We start from the raw sequence: 19903 nt of genomic DNA on the forward strand, positions 1-19903 counted from the left end.
CCCCCACCCCTGCCCGCCTTTCCCAGCCCGCCTGCCCGCTTGTCCACCAGATATTGAATTCATCCCTTTCCAATTGGCTTTAATTGGACGCGCCGCTTCTCCCCATAACTGTGTGGATATTGCATATTATCAGCACGTTAATATTTTATTAGATTTTAATTGGCCTTTGTTGTTTGCCTCAGCGCACCAGTGCGCCCGTGAACGCGCCGCCGTCGCTGACGCCTGTATGCCTTTGTGTGTTTGTGTTTGGAAAATACCTAACAATGGCTTTCCTGCTCCGCCTCTGCTGGTCACTATCCCCTTTCACAGAGGTTCAGCAAAACTGCCCTATCAGGGACGTAACAGAAGCGCAGAGAACCTTTTTCATCTTCTGCCTTTCACACGGCACCCACCAAAGCGGGACATTCCCATGTTTGTGTGTGTGCGCTCATGCAGTGATGCGGCATCCCGCAATTAGATAATTAGATGTCAGCCTCAGAAGTATTCCATACGACAATAGACAAAAAGCTGGGAAATTGTCGGGTTGACTTCAATCAAAAGAACAGAAAAATTGCAACACAAACGTGTGCGAGAAAGAAATGTCCTTTCCTTTTATACAAAATAGCAACATTGGAAAAAATGTTTCTCCACAAAGGCGCATGGGAAGTAAACTGTCTCCACTTCCCAGTTTCGGCTTTCTTCTGTTCCCTTCCAATAGCCGCTGTTCCATTTTTTAAACGACCATTGAAGCGGGAAAACTTTAGTTGACTTCAAGGCAATTCAATTTCCATGCCCTTCACGCAAACTAGCAGTTCTGGAAAATGAGTGAAAATAGCATCCCATCAATAAGAATAAGGGTATGCTCACTGAATAAGATCACCCTTGAGAGCAGTTCAACGATCGACTCTGTGGTGAACGTCATCGGACTGGAGGTTGCGTGCCTTGGACACGAAATGGCCGTCCGCTGATCACTCCTTGGTGGTGTGTTGGCTTCAATATTGCGAGAGAATGAAAATGGGGGTCAGACTGAGTAGGCCTAAACTATTACAAGGCTATTGGCCTCCTGAAACCTGAGCTCTCTGTGGTGGTATGGCGCCTGTGGTGGTGGTAATCCACAACTCCTTGGCCGACATAACAGTGGCAGCCATCAAGTTGAACAAGCAGTCCTCATCTGCCCTTTTTTGGCTCTGGTATCCCAGAAGCTGGCCAAACGGTACTCATCTTTGGCAGTTGCTAAGGAAAAAAATTGGGTGTGGGAGGAGTTCGGTGAGGCCAGAAAGAACTATCAAATGGAAAGGAAATTCTCATCCACCATCTGGTGTCTCAGGACAACAGAGGCGTACCATCGACGTGGCTTTCTGACCCCGACGCAAGATGATGTGGGTGATTGGTAGAGTACTTGAAAGATCTACTGACACGTCTTCCAATAGGTAGGCTGTGTAAGCTCTGAAGTTGAGGTGGTTAAAAAGGTCCTTGGTGGCGGGGTGTTGGGGATAGATGAGATCTTCTGGGATTTCCTAAAGGCTCTGGGTGTCTTACTTGACATACCTTTGCAACTACACATCAGGCACAGTGCCTCTAGATTGATGGACCGGGGTGCTGGTCTGTTTAACTTTAAGGGAATCACACTCACCACACTCTGAGGAATGAGTTCCTGCTCAGGTGCCAGTGTTAAAGTATCTTCATGACAAAGGGAAGAAATGAGCAGCAGATTGACATGTGGATTGGTGCAGAATTTGTAGTTATGCTGACTGGGTTGTCTCCGAGAAGGAGTTCAGCAGAACTCTTGATTTACAGGCCGATCTACTCTCCCACCCACACCTGTGGGTTTCGAGTGAAGGGAAAAAAAATCTCAGACACAAGCAGCCGTTGGTAGCTCCGTTATCCAACAGGGGTTCAGAGTGGAGCCGCTGTAGTTCTACATGGAGAGGAGTCCAATGGAGTGGGTCGGGCATCTGGTTAAAATGCGTCTCTGACACCTCCCTGGTGAGCTGTTCTCGCCACGTCCAACCAGGAACATGTGGCCCTGGGGACCGCCCAGGTTACGCTGGAAAGACTCCTGGCTGCCTTGGGAACAATGCTCGATCCCCCAAGAAGGGCTGGGTGAAGTGACCCATGAAGGGTGAAGCTTCGGCTAGCCCACTTCCATATTACCTCAGCTGCCTTTCAGTTTGTATCCATCCCACCTTTGATACTCCACCCAACGTCATCAAATTTGCAGGTTAACTTCAGGTCTCCATTGCACGTTGATACCTTTTACACAGAACAGCGAGCGTCAAAGATTGTCAACACCAAGGGGCAGGAGACCATCTTCACATCTCAATCATGGCTTTCTGCAATTCCCCAGCCACCTCCCATCTTTGACACAGAGAAATTGATGGGTCGACTTCAACTCCTCATTCCTTGTCAGTACCTTTCACACCGAGCAGAATGAAGATGGGCCAAAACGTCAAAAGCTACGCGAATCTCAATCCTGACTTTTCACTCGAGTCTTTCACACAGCTATGGTCCCTCTTTCGATATGACCTCTAAAGCCATCAAATGTGCTGGTTGACCCCTGTCCATTCGTCCGTGTTTGTACCATTGACACAGAAGAGCAAGCAGTCTGAGGGGAGCTAAACATGAATTTCTCCACTGCAGGTTTCCCTGGCCGAGGAGATCAAGCCACTAAAGTGGTATCCGTCTGTTTACCTGCTGGTGTCTATCTTCCCACTCATCAACAGGTACGGCACGCACACACACAGACACACACCAACAAGCACGCATGTGTAGACCTTCACCCGCAAGTCTTGTTGTATTTGCATAGCGGCGTCACTCGTATCTTTTCGACGCCTCCTCTCTCGCTCTTGCTTATCAGCAGCTCTTAGAAGCGCCGCTATCCGTCTAGCAGCCGAGCAAGATTGTGTGCGTCCGTGCATATTTGTGTGTGTGTGTTTGCGTGTGCGGCCACATGGAGCATTTTATTGGCTTTTTTAAAGTCGGGGCTTTGTCAGGGGAGGGTTGGCGTGAGGGGGCGGGCGGTCCAGTAAATGATAACCTCGGCCCTGTTATTACTTCTTGGCCCACCCCCCCCCTCACGTCCGCCATGTCTTCCGCCCTCAAGCCCCCACTTCCCACCCACCCTCTTTCCACGTAGAGCCGCTGTCGTGATTGACAGGTCAGGGTTACTAAGTGATTAGCTGCGGCGGCTCTGCTTGTCGCCACGGCGATGTTGGCAGAGACGCAGGTCAATTACAGGGTCAACGTCTCTCAAAGGCTTTTCCCCAACGCCGCTCCACCTCGTCCTTCCCCTCCCCCTTCTTAACCCCTCTGTCCATTCCTCCGCCGTCACCCCCACCCCCCCCCCCTCCCGCTGTCAACTGACGGAGATGATCCCGCCCCCTCCATGCCTCGGTAAATGTCACTTTCCCTTCCGCTCCGCTCTCCCTCGTTTCCAAGCGCCTTTTGTCGCCGCTCCTTCCCCTAATTTGCGATTTTCCGTCTCCTCTTTTCCCTCTCCTCCATCACACAAAGCTGCTCACCACCCGCTCTCCCTCCCTCCCTCCCTCCCTCTCTCTCGTTCTCTCCGCCTGTCTTGAGCAAACACGCGCCGCTCTCTGCCTTTCTCCCGAGAGCGCACGGGGGATAAAACAGGAATGAATTGCTCTCTCGTTGTCGTCTTCCGCCTCCTCCCGCCGCTCGGCTGCGTCGGCTGTATATATCCCCAGCTCCTATTAATTTGTTAGCCTCCCCCCCTGCCCCCCCCCAACTACCTTCCTCCCCCTCCTATTTACCCCCCCTTCCTCCCCGCCCCGGCTCATATCCTCCCTCCATCCTCCTCCCTGCCTTCAGCGAAGGGGCTGGAGTGTGTAAAGTGTTTGTCACGGTGCCGTGCCGATGCTGCCGCGTGGAAGCGAGCGCACGGGAGACAGCCTCAGTGTGTGCGTGCGTGTGTGTTTTTTGTTCAGCCCCGCTGGCGTGCGTAGGCGGCCGCTTGGTTTCGTGTCAAGGCAAATGTGCTGTCGCCGCTTGTTGCCATGTGTGCGCACTTGTTTGTCTGGCTTGACGTGAGTGCGTGTGCGCTCGCCAACGCGCACGGCTTTTCTAGCCTGTGTGTGCGCGTGTGTGCGTGTGCACACGCGTGTGCGTGCATGCGTGTGTGTGCGCGTCTGAGTGGGGGATTATTTCTATCTGAGCTCCAAAGCCTCCTAAACAGGGCTTAGAGAGACGGCCCAGGGCAGCAGCTAAAGCTGTCGGCTAGAGCGCTCCCTCTCTCCCCCTCTCTCTGCCATTTCTCCCGGCCTGATCCGTCCTGTTAATACGCAGGCACTCCCACACACAAACACACTCTTGTTTTGGCCCTCATCTGCTGCCACACACACACATAAAATGTGCAGACAGTCACACGCCACACAAGCAATTTTAATCTGTTCCAAATGCACACTGGTAAATGTGTTAATTCGACACCAGCTGTTGCGAATTGAAATGGGAAAGCGCTCCTACTTTTCCTCGTCGCCCGTGCTCTCCCTTTCTCTCTCTTCCTCTCTCTCTCTCTCCCTGTGTTTGTGTGTGTGTGCTGCTCGGGCACGCCGACTCCAGTTTTCACAGTCTGCTTCTCACATCGCCTCCCCTGTGTGCTTTTTAGTGTGGGTGTGTGTTTGTTTACAAGGCTTGTCTAGATTCCTACTGTGCGCGCCTGTACGCCTGTTTGCATAAATAAGCCCTCTCCTCGGAAACCTCGCCGCCGATTCCGGTGGCACGTCGCCGCTTGACGAGTGAGTGCTCCTCCCGGACGAGCGGGCGCGTGTTATTTCACCGCGTCTCACAAAAGCCCCTTTTCCAGAAAGCGGCGCACTTTGGTTTAGTTTGACAGGGTACACTTTTTGTATTTGGTTTCCATTGTCAAGCGCTAGGAAAGGTGCAAAAATAACAAGGGGCCCATTCACACTCCACCAAAGCCGACTTTTTCTCGACTCCACGTCCTTGCTTGGGGTTAGGGTTTGAAGACGACTCGCGATATTGACCGCTTCTGATGTAACAGGCGGAGCATCACCACCCACCTCGTGTGAAGTTTAGCTTCTAATACTTACCGTGCATGCTCATTTGTGTTGAAAGTAATTAATGTCAGCCCATACAATGGTATCATCAAACAACTAATTAGCTTAAAGGCCACTCTTTGTCGAAGCAAAATGACCTCACAATGCCTAAAGGCTCAGGTAACACCCATCACGTGTTTTTCTGGGTTTGGTCACGACATGCACAAGCTCAGACTTCGGGACCATGATGTCATTTTCTGTTGATTAGAAAGCAGGGTGTCAGGGGAATCCCCAAATTTAGTCTGATTATCAATGTGTGTGCACTGAGTTTTAGTGGCGTGAAGATTTTTTTTTTTCTCCAGTCACTGCCTCGAAGTGACCAACTTCAGGATCTCCCTGTGACTATGTAGCGCAACTACGCACTTTAGTAATTGCTCGTACATTACGAACGGCCTTCAGTGAATGTCGCGCTTGTGCATGTCGATGAGCGCCACAGCTTTTGTTCAGAAACGCCCAATTTAAGAGTGTGTGCACACTTGATTGATAATATTCCGTTTTTCCACAAATGGTATCACTCCGACATTTTGCATTCATGCGTAAATGCCGCACTGTAAAGTATTTGTGTATAATTAACTGTTATTTTTTTCTTGAATCCAATTTTGTAAATAATAAAAATACTGGAACCTTGTTGGATATTAGGATGAATATAATGTCATAACAAAAGAACAGTGCAGTTAAATGTGGTCGTTGAGAGTATTTCAGTGAACCATTTTATAGCCAGAGGCAGAACATTTCAACCTCCTATTTCTATTTTTCTTTATTTTTTTTATAATGGTCTTCTGCACTTTTTTGTAGTCCATTGACTTGGGCCACTGGTGGCCTCTTTGCAACAAATGTCCATGTGTGATTTGACACTATTCCGTTTTAACCTTAGAAAAATGTGTCTTCATTAGTGTCGAGGGTGAGCTGGAGGGTATCCCGGCTGACTTTATGATGAGAGGATACACAATGGACTGACTGACTGACAGTTGCAGGGCACATAGAGGGGGAAACAACCATTCCCTCTCATAATTTCACCAATGGACAATTTAGAGCCTATTATCCTAACGTGCCTATTAGTGTGGGAAGCAGCTGGAGAAAGCTGAGCAGGGATTCAAACCCTCTAAACTGTGAGGCAGACTTGCTAGCCCACATTGCCCTTAAAAATACGTCGAACAAATCTACTATTCTAATTGTCTTTATATTTGAACTAACTTTCCAGCTATGCGAAAACAGCGTTTCTCCGGATGGGCTGGTTTGGGATTGTTGAGCCTTGGCAGAGGTCAACTATGCGCCATTGTGTTTGTTATCTGTTCGCGGTCCTTCTTCTTTGACGGGTTCAGCGTCAGGTTACGCTCCTTAAATGTCAGGCGTATCAATGTTGTTGCATTTGAAATGCATGGCAGGTGAAGGTTTATTGTTCAAAAACCATACTAGCTTGGACGGACGGAAAAACAGCTTAAAAGCATTCGCAGGAAAAGAAAACGCTTCTCCAATTTTCACCCCCCCCCCCTCCTTATTTTTACCCAAAAGGCGAGGCACGAGGCAGGCGCTCTAGTTGCCTGTGAGCGATTGAGGTTACGCTCCTTTCCGCGGGGCTGCTCCGAGCCGACGGATTGGTCCTGGCGGCGGGGGCTTGAACTGCCTATGTGTCTGCATAACCTTGAGTTCACCCTGTCGCCGCAGGGACGCATCCGGCGCCTTTCTCGTTGTCCCTCGATGTTATTTTTTTGCTTTTCTTTTACTTCGTGCGTGTGTGTGTGTGCGTATGTGTGTGTGTCAGCCCACATGTGCTAGCAGGAGAGTTTTGTATGGGCTCCCTACAAGGCCTGAACCCCCCTTTCATCCCCACACCACCCCGCCGCTCTTTGGAGGAGATCTGATTTCCCTGCTCCAGGCGAGCAGAGAGAACAAGACAGCGCGTACGTGCGTCTGTGCTTTGCCGTGCGTGTGTGTGTGTGCGTGCTTTTCGCCTTGTGTGTGTGCGCACGCCGGGGCCAGGCAGACCTTCCCCATCTCCGCTCGGCGCTTTGAAAAACGAGGAAGGAAATCTCAGAGCAGCAGTTATTATTCATCCCTCAAAGAGAACGTGGCGGCGGCGGAGGAGGAGGGGAAGGATGGAGGGAGGAAGAAAGGAAGAGAGGAGGAAGAGTGGCGGTGGGGGGTCGTGGTGGTCGGGAAATATTAACGCTTATCGCGCTGTATTTTGCATCCCAGGATGTGTTGGTTCTCTCTTTCCTCCCCGCTGCTCGCGCTTTCCGACGCTGTCTTCCTTCCGCCTCTCAGAATAACTTTTGCGGCTTGCCGTGCGTTTTATTTTACACGCTATAACGCGTCGGTGAAACGAGCCGGCGTCTCAGAAACAGAAATGTTCTGACTTATCTTTGTTTCTATGTGTGTTTACTTCCGTTTAACTGTGTGTGATTGAACAATGACAAAAACACGGACTGGCAAGTACCAATTCCCTGCTGACAGAAGTTGGGTACACATTCAGATTTGGGTTTTTTTTTTTTTTTTTTAGACATCTTAATTTGTTAACAACTAAGAAACGATAAGGAAAAACAACTCCATTTTGATTGGTCTAATAGTGTGCAGTGTCTCGAAACGTTCAACGCGCACAAAATTGAACTATTTGTCAACCAATCTTTCTAAATTATCTTTTCTCCTGACACAAATGTGGATTCAAAAGGCAGTATCACTGTTTTGCAAAATTTGTTATCGTACGTCGTATGGATTCATAATTCCAATGCTGTAATAACGAAACAGGAAATCAGCCATTTTACTTTAAAGCGGCCATTTTGGGGCGGGTTCTAGGGCTTGTACTTTAGAAAATTAATGAATTGATAATTGAGGGCATGCGTGGCGAGTGATGAGTTTGTCCTGATGTATGAGTTTGATGGTGGTTGGTTAGCTGGTTAGAATTTAGTCACGACTGAAAGATCGAGTTTGAAAGATTAAAATTGTCATGGGCCATGCGTTTCTATCCAATTTTTCGGGCAATTTAAGAACAAACAAAAACATTTGTGGATTAACACAGTCAACATATTATGACAATAATTCCCTTTTGTCGGCAGCCTTATAGAGTGTGTGCGTCCCCGGTAGCGGTCGGTGTGTAACCGGAGACGAGAGCCCTGTAGCCATTCGTCTCCCGTCGCACGGCGGCAACGCTCCGCTATTCATCCCCATTTAGCGAGACCGCGCTGGCCTGCAGGATTGAGCGAAGAGCACGCTGGGGACCAGGGGGGAAGCGAGTGTGTGTGTGTGTGTTGCCCGTGCTCAGTCTGGACGCACAAACATGCGAAAATGAATATATAAGGACGACACATGGCGATAATTAGTACGTCGCAAATGCACCATATATAGCGAAGGCCATAAACACGCTATATGTATGCTCTATACTATGCATGCAGGCACAAACAGGAAAGAGATCCTCTGTCACATGCTCGTGGCCACTTTATTTTTGTGTGAGATGCAAGCGCACCCCGCACACACACGCACCGTCCGCTATATACCCCCCAACCCCCTACTACCACCACCTCCCCACCGCGCTTTCAGGCACGTCTTTAAATATTCATCACTCTGGCTGCTCTGAGAGTGCCGTAAACGCTGCCTCACACTCCGGGGAATCGCTAAAGCCCACTCTATCATCTGCTCTACCTCCCTTCCTCTCTCTCTCTCTCTTTTTTCGCTCTTTCGCTCGCACACATATTGTGGCACGACGCGCGCAAGGCTATACTCGCGTGCACAAACAGTCAAACGCCCAGCCCGTGCGATCGACTGGACACACGATGGTGTTAATCCTGAGAACTTATTCGGTGGGACGATTTGTGTTTGAGGAGCCAGGGTGTCCTCCTCAGCTTGGTCTTAAAGCCACCATTTGATGTCTGACACCATGGGTTAAGGAACCCCAATTCAAATCACCGTCAATTTGGTTCTAATGGGTTGGAACGAAATCCCTGGAAGGTACTCGGGGTACAGTAACGGCTTGTTCCGTCAGGCGGCCACCAGCTTTCTTTTTTACCTAAGCGTCACACCCATTTCATGGTTCTGTCGCCCAGGGTCCTCCCAAGTGAGCACAATGACTGAAGAATCCTGAATTTGGATTCCAACCAAGGTATGCAGTTGGCCCTTGATGTACTTAGTCAGCTCCGACATATGTTTTGAGCTTACCGAGGGCAAACGTCAATGCTCGATTACAGCCCGACCATAATCATGACGACTTCATGCCTATGGCGCATTCAGGCTTACGTGCAAATGATGTCACTGCCGTAGGAATCGAAATCCCTCGGGGACAAAAAGCCATAAATAACCCGCCAAAATGGTGTTGAATTGTACCACGGTCATGATTGCCAAGTTTGAGTTTTCAAGGTCACTGTTCTACAGTACAATGTGCCTCTAATGTCTTGAATTTCTTTCATTATTTTTTAAGAATGAAATAGGCCTTGATATTCATCTCGGTAAGAAAAGTCTGCATTTTTGCCACCATAGCCAGACAGTGCGGGGGATTATCATTACATGTAGGACACAACTGGTACTGGCCAGAAATTATGTCGCTTCAAGTCTATTTGCTTTCTATTTGTTTTCTTGTCTTTCTTTGTTTCTATCAATTCTACAGCGAATGAATGAACAAGAATGAAAACATGATCCATTATTCAAAATCTGTTTTAAAAAAGATCCTTTTCCCAAACTGAAATTGCAGAATGTCATAGTGGTTTTGTTTTAATGTTCCACTTGTACACCTTGACCGTACCTCTTTTCACACCAAATTAAAGGAAAACCGGCGAATCGTTTTATTCTCGGAACGGTTCCGGCATTTTGGTGCAGTTCAGTAAATAGCCTTAAATGCGGTCATGTTTCAAGAGCGCTACGGAAATCCAGACAGGACGTGCACGCACCCCAACCTCACCCAGGAGTCAAGCGTTATCATGCGTTGAAGCGGAAAAATTCCTTTCATTTAAAGGGTTTGAATTGTCTCTTAAAAAGGAGCGTTGTGGCCAACACAAGAGCCTTGTTTTGGCATTTTGAACCGAATGATTCGTCTGGAGTGAAAGAGAAGGAAAAAAAAAAAAGAGAAGCGAGTCAGCCGAGGAGAAGAGGAAGTGCAATCAGGGTCAGGATGACTGTTTTGGCCGCCTTCACCTCTCCGGAAGGAGGCTCTCAGGCGAGCGGACTCTCATTGGCGGCTCAGCGGATGTGTGACGCCGCAAAGACGTCGTCCTGTATCAGCTCGCCGCGGTACGATTTGTAACGCTAAGTCCTCATTTTGACTGGTCTGTATCTAGCAAGCAGGATGGCAATAGCGGGTCAGACTAAAACACGAGAACCGCTTTTATTTTGGGAGTTCTCCCGTTATATCATAGGTGTCAAAGCCACGGCTCGGGGCCAGGTACGGCCGGTCACATCATTTTACGTGGCCCGCAAATTGTGCATCGGCAATACTGAAATTACAAATTATCTTCACTTTTAAATAATAGAGATACTCCTAGTCATTTTTATTACCTTTTAAAATATTTAAGCAGTTTTTACTAGTCTCAGAATTCAAAACGAGTTATTCATCAGTTTGTTGTGTAGCCTTTGACTTTCATAATGGAGGGAAGGAAACGATGTGGCCCGCGACAAAAAGGAGTTTGACACCCCTGCTTTGCATAATGATGTATATCGTGTTGACTGCAATGCTTCTTTTTTCCAATTCTGGGAAAAAATGAAAGAAAAAAACACTAACGGCTTTTAATCAGCTCTGAGTCGAAATCCACTGTGTTTTTATAATGGCATTTCTTCTGATCGCATTTCCGATAAAAGTTACTATTCTGTCAACCACTGCTGAAAAGTGCAAAGAATCAGTTCCATCGGTACTACAAAACCCAACAGACCCAGATTCAAACCTCCTCCGTCAAGAATGAGGTCAGAAATGGGAAGCCTTTATTGTAATGCGTACATTTCTGGTCAGAAGTGGGATGCCTTTGAGGTATGCGTTTCTGGAAACGCTGAATAATATAAAGCAAATTGCACTGCTTGGTGGAAATGATGCATTAGATGCACCCACAACACGATAACAGGAAAGCTGCTCTGACTGGCAGGGTGGAGAAGGATGAGATTTTGCAAGGAATCTGACATCACCAATGAAACGCTTCAATAAGTGCGACCAGCCTATTGTTGCGGTCTTGTCGGCTCGGCTTCCCGTGACCAGGTGCGCATTTAAAAGTCGTCCGACATGGAAAATCCAAATGTGAGGCTCACAAATCTTCACCATGTTGTTTCCAAAAAAAAATTCTTTTAATACCTAAGAGTGGTCCAGATCTGTTGTTTTACTCTAGAACCTGCAGAAAATAATGAAGAACCCTTTCGTGCATGTGGAGCATCTGCAAAGCCATGACTGGAAAGACAGTTGGTCTGGCACAACGGGATATTGGAAGAGATAAACACCCTGGAGGGACTTTTTACGGAACCTAATGGGCAGGCAAGACAAGATGTCTGACACCTTCCGGCCAAGTGTGAGGTTCGCTGTGGGCGATTGACTAAAATTGTGTTTTATGTTTATTCTATTAGTCATAAGGGGTGGTTGAAATGTATCTACTTCTTTACCACAAATTGTGTCACAAATGGATTGTCTCAGTTGTGGTGCATTCAGTAGATTGTCTTTTTGGTTCCGTCATAGATGTTGGAATATTGTGTGGACTGATATTCTTTGAGAAAGGCGCCCTGTGGGCGGGAATCTGATGGGCAGGCGAGGGGCCGACATGATCGATGAAGCGCTTCTTCAATAAGCGAGCCAGAGTGGCCTTCGAGACGCCGTCGATTTGACTTCCCGCGAGCCAGCATGTGATTAAAAGGCGGCAATTGCTCTCAGACGATTGACCTCCAGCACGTGTGGTGCCATCCTCATTGTTCGACACCTGCCAGCCGAGTGTGGCACACACACACACACACACACACTTCATTTGATCTCCTTCTGGGCCTGTACGGCTTTTGAAAATGCAATAGACACGGGTTCAAACTTTGAATTTGCCGTGAAAAATGGTGTCAGAAGTCTTTTGTCAAAAGCTGTACTTTTCCCATTATCTTCTGGAGAGTTCTCTTTCAGCCCATGTTTAATAGTTTTAAAAATCAGTTTTTCATCAATCTTGCTAACCCTTTGGTATCAGAAGTGGGGCAGCCAACCGTTATTTCTGGAAATGCAGGGTAAAATGTACAACGTGCAGTCGGGATATTAGCGTAGCTGAATAATGGTAATGACTGGAAAGATCGTTCGATTGGCATGGTGTCGTAGGATTTCGCACGAAATTTCATGGGCAGGCGAGAGACTGACATGATCGATGAGGCGTTGCTTGGGCAGCCTTGGAGGCTCCGTAGCTTCATTTGACTTCCTGTGAGCCGGCAATGCGACGCAAAGGCAACAATCACTCTCAAGCAAGGGATACGCCATTTTCCTTGTCCGGCACGTAGCAGCCATGCTTGACTTCACGCATAGCCACAAACACACATACATCTTCTTTTCATCTCCCTCTAGGCCTGTACAAAGTTTGACAATCCGGGGTACAGATTTGCTTTGTTCTGAAAATAGTTTTAAGAGTGGGTTGCCTCAGTCGTAAGCCGCACATTAATATTCTGACGACGAAAGCTTCAAAATGGTAGAGATTCATTTTTTGGGCTACCCTTGACCAGTTTTGAGAATCTACTAGATCCGGTTCAAATTTGAAGTGATGGTATTAATGCATGAAAATTCATATCATTTATATTATTCAATCCACAAGAGAGATAAATGAGTAAAAAAAAAAAAAGTGCCAGTCCGTGAAAGGTACGAACTTGCCACGATGGAAAAAAAATGCCTTAGCCGCTAGGTGTGTTTTCAAAGGTTATTACACTGATGTACAATTTGAAACAATATAGTCGAATTAATTAAACTAACATTTGGCATGCTGATTCTAATATTAATCAGTTATTTTCCAGCACCCCAAGCTTTTCTCCACACTTTACCAGAGTCAAATTCCACTGATTAGCTGTAGTAAGTCTTGCCATCTTATTATTATTGGACTCAGCTACGTGGAAACTTTTTTGTGCCAACGTGTGTGCAGCTCCCAATTGGTAAAAAGAAAACTTGCATAGAATAAATTAAGAAGATGAATTCTGGCTTTTCTCTTAACCTTGTAAACATGGGCATACATACCACCAAGTTGTATTTATTTATTTTTTTTAGTACTCAAAGCTTGTAACTATTCAATTTTAGTGTTTTATTTACATACATTTAATTTAAATCACAGCTCTCAAAAACTTAAAACGATAGAGTAAAACTGAGATCAGTTTTGGATTCGGCGGCCAATAAATACTGCGGTGACGGCGTTCATTTGATTTCCTGTCCGCCGGCGTGCGATTAAAAAGCGTGGCTGACTCTCAGGCGAGCGACCTCCGGCGCGTGCGACGCCGTCCTCGTTGGCCGTCACCTGCCAGCCAAGTGCGAGGCACGCTTGACTACACGCGCACACACACTTTGACACACATTTATGCACACATCAGCCTGGCCTGGCATCGCCTGCAGACACGCTTCCCACCGCTGCCTCCCTCATTCATCTTTCATTAGCGCGGCGCTCGCGAGAGAAAGCGGCGCACACGCTCGCACTCTCACACATCCACGCGCCTCCCTCCCTCTATCGCGTTTCGCCCGTAATCTCCTAGTTTGTCTCGCTCGTGTCTCGCAATCTGTCTTTTTTGATATCACTCCTCCTTCGCTGCCTCCTTCTTCTTCCTGTCGCCTCGGCCTCGCTCGGTGCTTTCACCTCCCCCAGGGGCCTCTCAGCGCCATCTCTCTCTCTCTCTCGAGGGCCCTCGTTCCCCTTTCGCAGCCTTGCTCTTGCACATTCTCACCTCTCTTGTGTTCTTCCTCTTCCACCACCAACCCCCCCCCCCCACACCTTGTCCCCCCCTTCTTCCTGTGCAGCGCCGTTTTCTGACACTCGTCTCTACAACCCCCCCGCCGCCGCCACCCGCCCCCGTCTCGCTCGCTCGCTCGCTCTCTCCCTCTACCTCGCTCGCCCGCTCTTTCTTCCTTTCATTTCGCTCTCCCTCGATGGAGGGGAAAGGCTCTTTGCCTCTAATTGCGGCTGTTCCGTTGCCATGGTGCATGTTGCTCGGCGCTGCGCTCGTTTGTGTGTGTGCGCACGCGTTCCTGCGTGTGCGCGCGTGCGTGTGCGTGCGTCTGTGTTTGTGTGTGTGTGTGTGTGTGGCAGGCAGATGATTGCTTGCTGCCAGCTCTCGTTTCCCGGACGCCGATCGCGTTTCTTTGCGGCAGCAGGAGGGGGGGAAAAAATGAGATGCCAGAAATAGCCGCCTCACGCACACACACACGCACACACGCTAGTTTTGCTCTCACCGCTGTGGCGTTCAGAAAAGCGCACACACAAATGCACATTCACCGCCTTTTCCTCTCCACCTGACATCCGCGACGCATGTGACCCTCTCACACGCACAGACCTATTTGTGTGTGTGTGCGTGTGTGTGTTTGTCCTGCAGAGGTTGTGTGGGGACTGCTGATTTATTTCACCTTTAATGGGAAGTGAAATGAATGTGAGCAGCAGCTGCGCCGCTCCTCTTGAGATACGGCGGTTAAGGCTAACCCAGAAAACACGCGGCGCCGCTGCTCCGCTCGCAGCCAGGCCGCCGCCACCGCTTTCATTAGCCGCCGCGTTAAGACCCTTAAGACTTGACACGGTCGCCCTCGGGTTGGCAGGTCGGATGCGGCTCGCTAGGCCGATTTTCAACCTGTTGCCAACGCTGCTGCGCTGGGTGGGAGGTCTTCTTTCTTCTTCCCGTCACAACTTTTTCCAAAGGTATTTTGGAAGGTAAGTGGCGACAGATTAATAGAAAATAAACCTTCCAACCTTCTGCCGCAAAAGAGGATAAAAGGGGATTATAAGAAGATTTGCGAAGAAATCTACATAATCATCTCATGCGCTTGTTCACCTGCAGTTCTGTCTGAGGCTTTTTTTGTGGTTCCAGTGAAAAACGAGAAACCTCAACAATGAACAAATACCATTCGCGTGGGAATAAAAGATGAGATTTGACTGGCCTGTACAGGGGCTGTTTTGTTTACTAGCTCATTGCGCACCGTTCGTTTTAAACCGAGGACCCCCTGGATCGAAATGTTTCACGTGTCAATGTTGTGGATACTCCCTGATGCTATTTCTCGGACCTAATGCAGGCTCCAATGAGATTAGGAAAATGGAGTTAGCCCACCATACTGCAGTCCACCCTTCCTGCCCCCCGCTATGCCATGTTCTTGATGGGTTTTTACGGTATATTTAATGATGTGAAAGGAGAGCCACAATCAGCAATGTATTTTTTTTTAGCTGTTTATTGAATGCCAGGAGATCGGCAATGTAAAACACAATGAGCTCACTCACAAAGGAGCTGCTGTTTGCCACAGCTCACACTCACACGTAGTCACCCTGCTGTATCTTAACATTTGAAACAAATTGATAAAAAAGGATCTTCTAATGAATGTCTGGACTCGTAAAAACACATCTTTGCGAGTGAATGAGTTTTAAAATGGTCGATCTATATTGTGGATTTCCACTTTTTGCAAGTGGGGATGGATCATATCCCAAGCAATACATGGGACTTTACTATATTTTGGTTACTGCTTGAGAACAAATATGGAGGAAAAACTGTCACCGAAGAGGCGCCTCCTTGGCTGATAATAGAATAAAATTGTTCTTTTACTACGGATGACCAAGCTGCAGGCACCATGCGAGGAGCCCAGGGATGGCTTTCCGAGTGGTGAGGTCAACCGCTGTGGCCGCTTATTTCCGCCCCGCTCGCACCAAAATCACCGTAAGCGTCGTACACATTGATTCCCTGGCTAATAGATCAATAAAAAAAACATTAGGGACACGCTAACCCTGCGTGGAGGACTAATACGGGGTTAATCCAGGGTCAATTGCTGGCCAGCATCCTTCGAATTTCTTCCCAGCGAGGCAAAGCAGCCTTGAGCGGGTCGAATGGAAGAGTCAAATTGGCCATAGAAGCACGGTGACGGGGAAATGTGTGCACAAGCAAACGTGGATGGGATGGCGAGGATTTGGACGGGATGAGCAGGAAACGGCGGCTCGGAGTCGGAACGGAGCGCTCCGCCACTTTTCCGCCTCTCTGCTTCTCGCCGCCCTTGTAAAGTGCTGCGTGCTGTCGAAGCGGCAGCCAAGAATGTGTCAGCCCAGACGTCTCGCGCTGCCTAATGGGCTCTTAAACGCTGATATAAAGCTCGCCTCGCTCCTTTTCGCCCTCCCCCGTTTTCCTCCGGCTCGCCACCCCTCCCTCTCCCTTTTTTTTTGCCGCCCGCGACGCTCGCTCTCATTACCTCTCGTTTTCACCCTTCCTTCTCGCTCTGTCACTCACTTGTCGTCTTCCTCGCGCTTCCTTCCGGTTGATCTGTCAACCTCACGCTCGCTGCCTTTTCCCGTCCTCCCCCCTCCCCCACAGCCGCTTCTGTCTTCATGGGCTCCATCCTTATCTTAACATTTCAGGATGGACGACTAGAAAAGACAAAAATAAACACACGCTAATGTTAGCCCACCCTGTTGCTGGGCTTTAGCGCTGGATTGTCTCTTGGTGTATTTTATTGGCATTGCTCATCCCTCATTGGCCAAGCACATTTTTCATTGTAACATTTGATGGCTAGACATGACAAAAATAACACCGATGTTAATTTACGCTATTTTCACATGCTATTATTCAGTTCCTGGTCATTTGGTGAATCAATGTCGCCATAGTAACTATTATCCTACAACTTGATTTTAAAACTCAACATTGTCCCGCTGTGTTCCGCCAGGCTCCACAACGCCCTTTACCCACTGGATCCGTCGTTCCCCCTCACTCTGTTGCACGTGCTATCGGCTCCACTTCATGGCTTGGCCAACGCCTTCGTCTTTGGTCTGGATCGGGACTGGCGGAGCCTGCTGAGTCCTACTGGCATGAAGGTATGTGTCAGTTACATCTTTTGTTGCTTGTTTGGTGCTCTTTTGTGAGATTTTCCATGTCTGCTGCAAAATATCTATCCACCCCTGGAGACATACAGCTGCTATCCTGTCCTGTCATTGGTCGGGCAGATTTGTTGGTCGCAACGCTGGAAAAGACTAAAATTAACACAAATGCTAGGTCAATGATGAGTCACTGTTACGCACCAGACATCAGTGCAGGGAGCGTGGGTCCAGAGCGGGTGTGAATGTGACTGTAAATCGTTTCCTATCTCTGCATGCTCTGTGATTGACTGGCGACAAGTCCAGTCCAGTTTTATCGACGATGGATGGATGGATGGATGGATGGAAGCATACGTTAACATTGGCTTAGCCTGTTGCGCTTGACTCAGGCTGCTTAAACTCTGACATCTCCACTTTGCTCTCTTTTATGAAAGTTAAAGAACGTACGTCTTCTCTTTACAAGAAAAAAATGAAATAGTCTATTGGGGGGGGCATCAGATTTCCCCCGCCCCAAAATCATATTATTTTTGCTAAAAAGTGTTCGGAAAATATTGTGTGATAACAGCTTTTCTCCAAGTCAAGTCAAGTCAAGTCAAGTCAAGTCAAGTCAAGTCATAACAGCTTTTCTCCACTCTCCTTTTGCTTAAAATATAGGCGACACTTCCAAAGCTGTATCATATTAGTAGTCGTCCACCGTGGCAAGTACAGAAAGCTACACTATCACAAGTTTGTGCTAGTAACAAAAAAAAAATAGTCCCCGGGCTCACTTTTTGCCACTTTTTAGGCGACCGCGTTATGACGGAGGATGTTTGCACATTTGAACCGTCGTCGGCTGCACTTCAATAAACACGGCGATCAATACCGCTCCCCACTGATTTGTCTCAATCTAGCAACATTGACAGTATTTGCGGATATGAGCCCGCGCTACTATCGAACCACGAGAGGCGGGGGATGAAGTAGTCTCTTGTCTTCGTTTCCAACGCACAAACACCCGCGCGCGCTCGCACGCGCACTCTTTGTCATCCAGTCAGTATCGCCAGCCAGGCTGATAAGCGGCCATGAGCACAAACTGGAAGAGAAGAATGTGTGGTATGACCTTCAACGCAAATGTCAATGTTTCGGCGTGGCGAGCGGGGGCGCGAGGGAAAGAAGACAACACAAGTGAAATGGAATCGCGGCGCCTTCGTAAATCACGGAGAAAATGATGTTTGTGTCAGGGAACGAGGGTACGGAAATCGGCGACGCCGCGCCCGCCCGCCTGCACGCACGCACGCGCCAGTGCCAGTCAGACAGGCTCCGTGTGCGTTCGTGACTAACAGCCGGTTGTTATTCATCTTGGCATGCGACTCCCAGCAGCCCCCCCCTCACATCAGGTGCGAGATTGGCGGTGGCGAGGGGGAGAGAAAGGGGGGGGGACGGGGAGGTGGTGACGGCGGGGGTGGGCGCTTGCGAGAGCGTCAAAACATTCCTTCCTCGGCGCAACGAATCTGCGCTTTCATCAGACACCTCATCGCCAGCTCCCTCCCCCTCCCCCCAACCCACTATCAGCCCTCGTAGCAGCCGCTGGCTCTCTCTCTCTCTCTCTTTCTGCCTTCCTCGTTCTTGCTCTGCAGCCTATATTCGGCCTTCACGCGCCTTTCCAGGCAGCTTTGCATTCTTTCAAATTGGCAAACATTACACCTTCGCTTGACGTTCATTTAGTAAGCTAATTTAGTAGCGAGCTAATTAATCAGACTACTGTGGTTTGACTGGTGTTGGCAAATGTAACGTATTCTTGCAGCAAAAAAAAAATAAATCCCCTTGAGCTAGAAAGACATTGACAGCTGGACTGCCTAAGTTCTGGCAAACTGATCCGTAAGGGTTGGATAATATGGCCCGCTTGACGACTGCCTACGTAAATCCCGCTTTGTATAACCGAGGTCTCGTGGTCACGTCTTCCAAAGGTGACTCATCATTGGTGAAAAAGTAATTTGACTCGACAACCCCACCTCATTTCTCCCTCAGGTTCTAATCAATGCAGATTTCATACGTTCCACGTGGTAAGCAATTGATATAATTCCAAGGTGGAAAGTATGCAAATGAAGAATATTTCTCTGGGGCTGTTGTTCTAACAGCAGATTGTACAACCATCACCTCCGCTTTTAACGACATTTGGCCGCAGGCGCTTCCGCTTTGTTTTCGTCCACTCCAAGCAACGACTTGTTTTTTCATTTATGAGCAGCGGGAGACCCGATTGCAACAGCCTTACGGGTCATTTCGCGGCTAACTAACGCCATTGGCAATCACTCGAGGGTTCGCCATCAGCCACAAGCCATCTTCCGAGCCCCGTCGTTGCCGTCCAAACGTAAGGCCACGTGTTTGGACCATGACTATTCTCGGAAGGGAATAAAATGCCTCCTTTGTTGTCTCTAATCACCAAGCAGCAATCTCGAAAAATGTTGCTGATGTGCGCAAGATCAGAGGGTTATTTGTAATTAGGTCCTTATCTGATGGTCTAAATGTCAGCCTACCAATGTGATGTTCAAAGCAACAACCCGGACTGAACTCGAACCTTCTCAATGCTTTTTTTGTTCCTTTATTGCTTTCTTTAGCGCGCACTTGAACTCCAAAGTAGCAATTTCTCCGAAATACATTCAGTTTCGATGGATGACATGAAAGACATTGACAGGTGCTCTAGTTCTGGAAAACTCCAGAGATGTGACTTGCTGACAAAGTTCAGCTTTTCTCCTTCAACCAGTTAATGCACCGGTCATCTCAATGGGAACTGTTGCTCCGTTAAAACAAGTGCAGCTGAGATGGTTCGGAGTTGTTAAGTGTGTTCAAATTCTTTGAGGCAACTGTGAAACATTAAATCAATAAACATCTTACAAAGCCATCTTATTGTCTAATTAGATATTGACTTTG

General features: G+C 48.2%; 1 protein-coding gene across 3 annotated transcripts in view; it reads left to right on the top strand.

The window, feature by feature from the left end:
• Nucleotides 1-19903, top strand: part of si:dkey-100n23.5 — a 71629-nt gene that overhangs the window by 47004 nt on the left and 4722 nt on the right. For all 3 annotated transcript variants that reach the window (XM_049727261.2, XM_049727259.2, XM_049727260.2), the window contains 2 exons: nt 2620-2702; nt 16852-16999. In XM_049727261.2, the coding sequence (XP_049583218.1) occupies nt 2620-2702; nt 16852-16999 (231 nt within the window). The remainder of the gene's footprint in view (nt 1-2619; nt 2703-16851; nt 17000-19903) is intronic.

This window comes from Syngnathus scovelli, chromosome 8, assembly GCF_024217435.2.
Source record: "Syngnathus scovelli strain Florida chromosome 8, RoL_Ssco_1.2, whole genome shotgun sequence".
NCBI classification, from domain to species: Eukaryota; Metazoa; Chordata; class Actinopteri; order Syngnathiformes; family Syngnathidae; genus Syngnathus; species Syngnathus scovelli.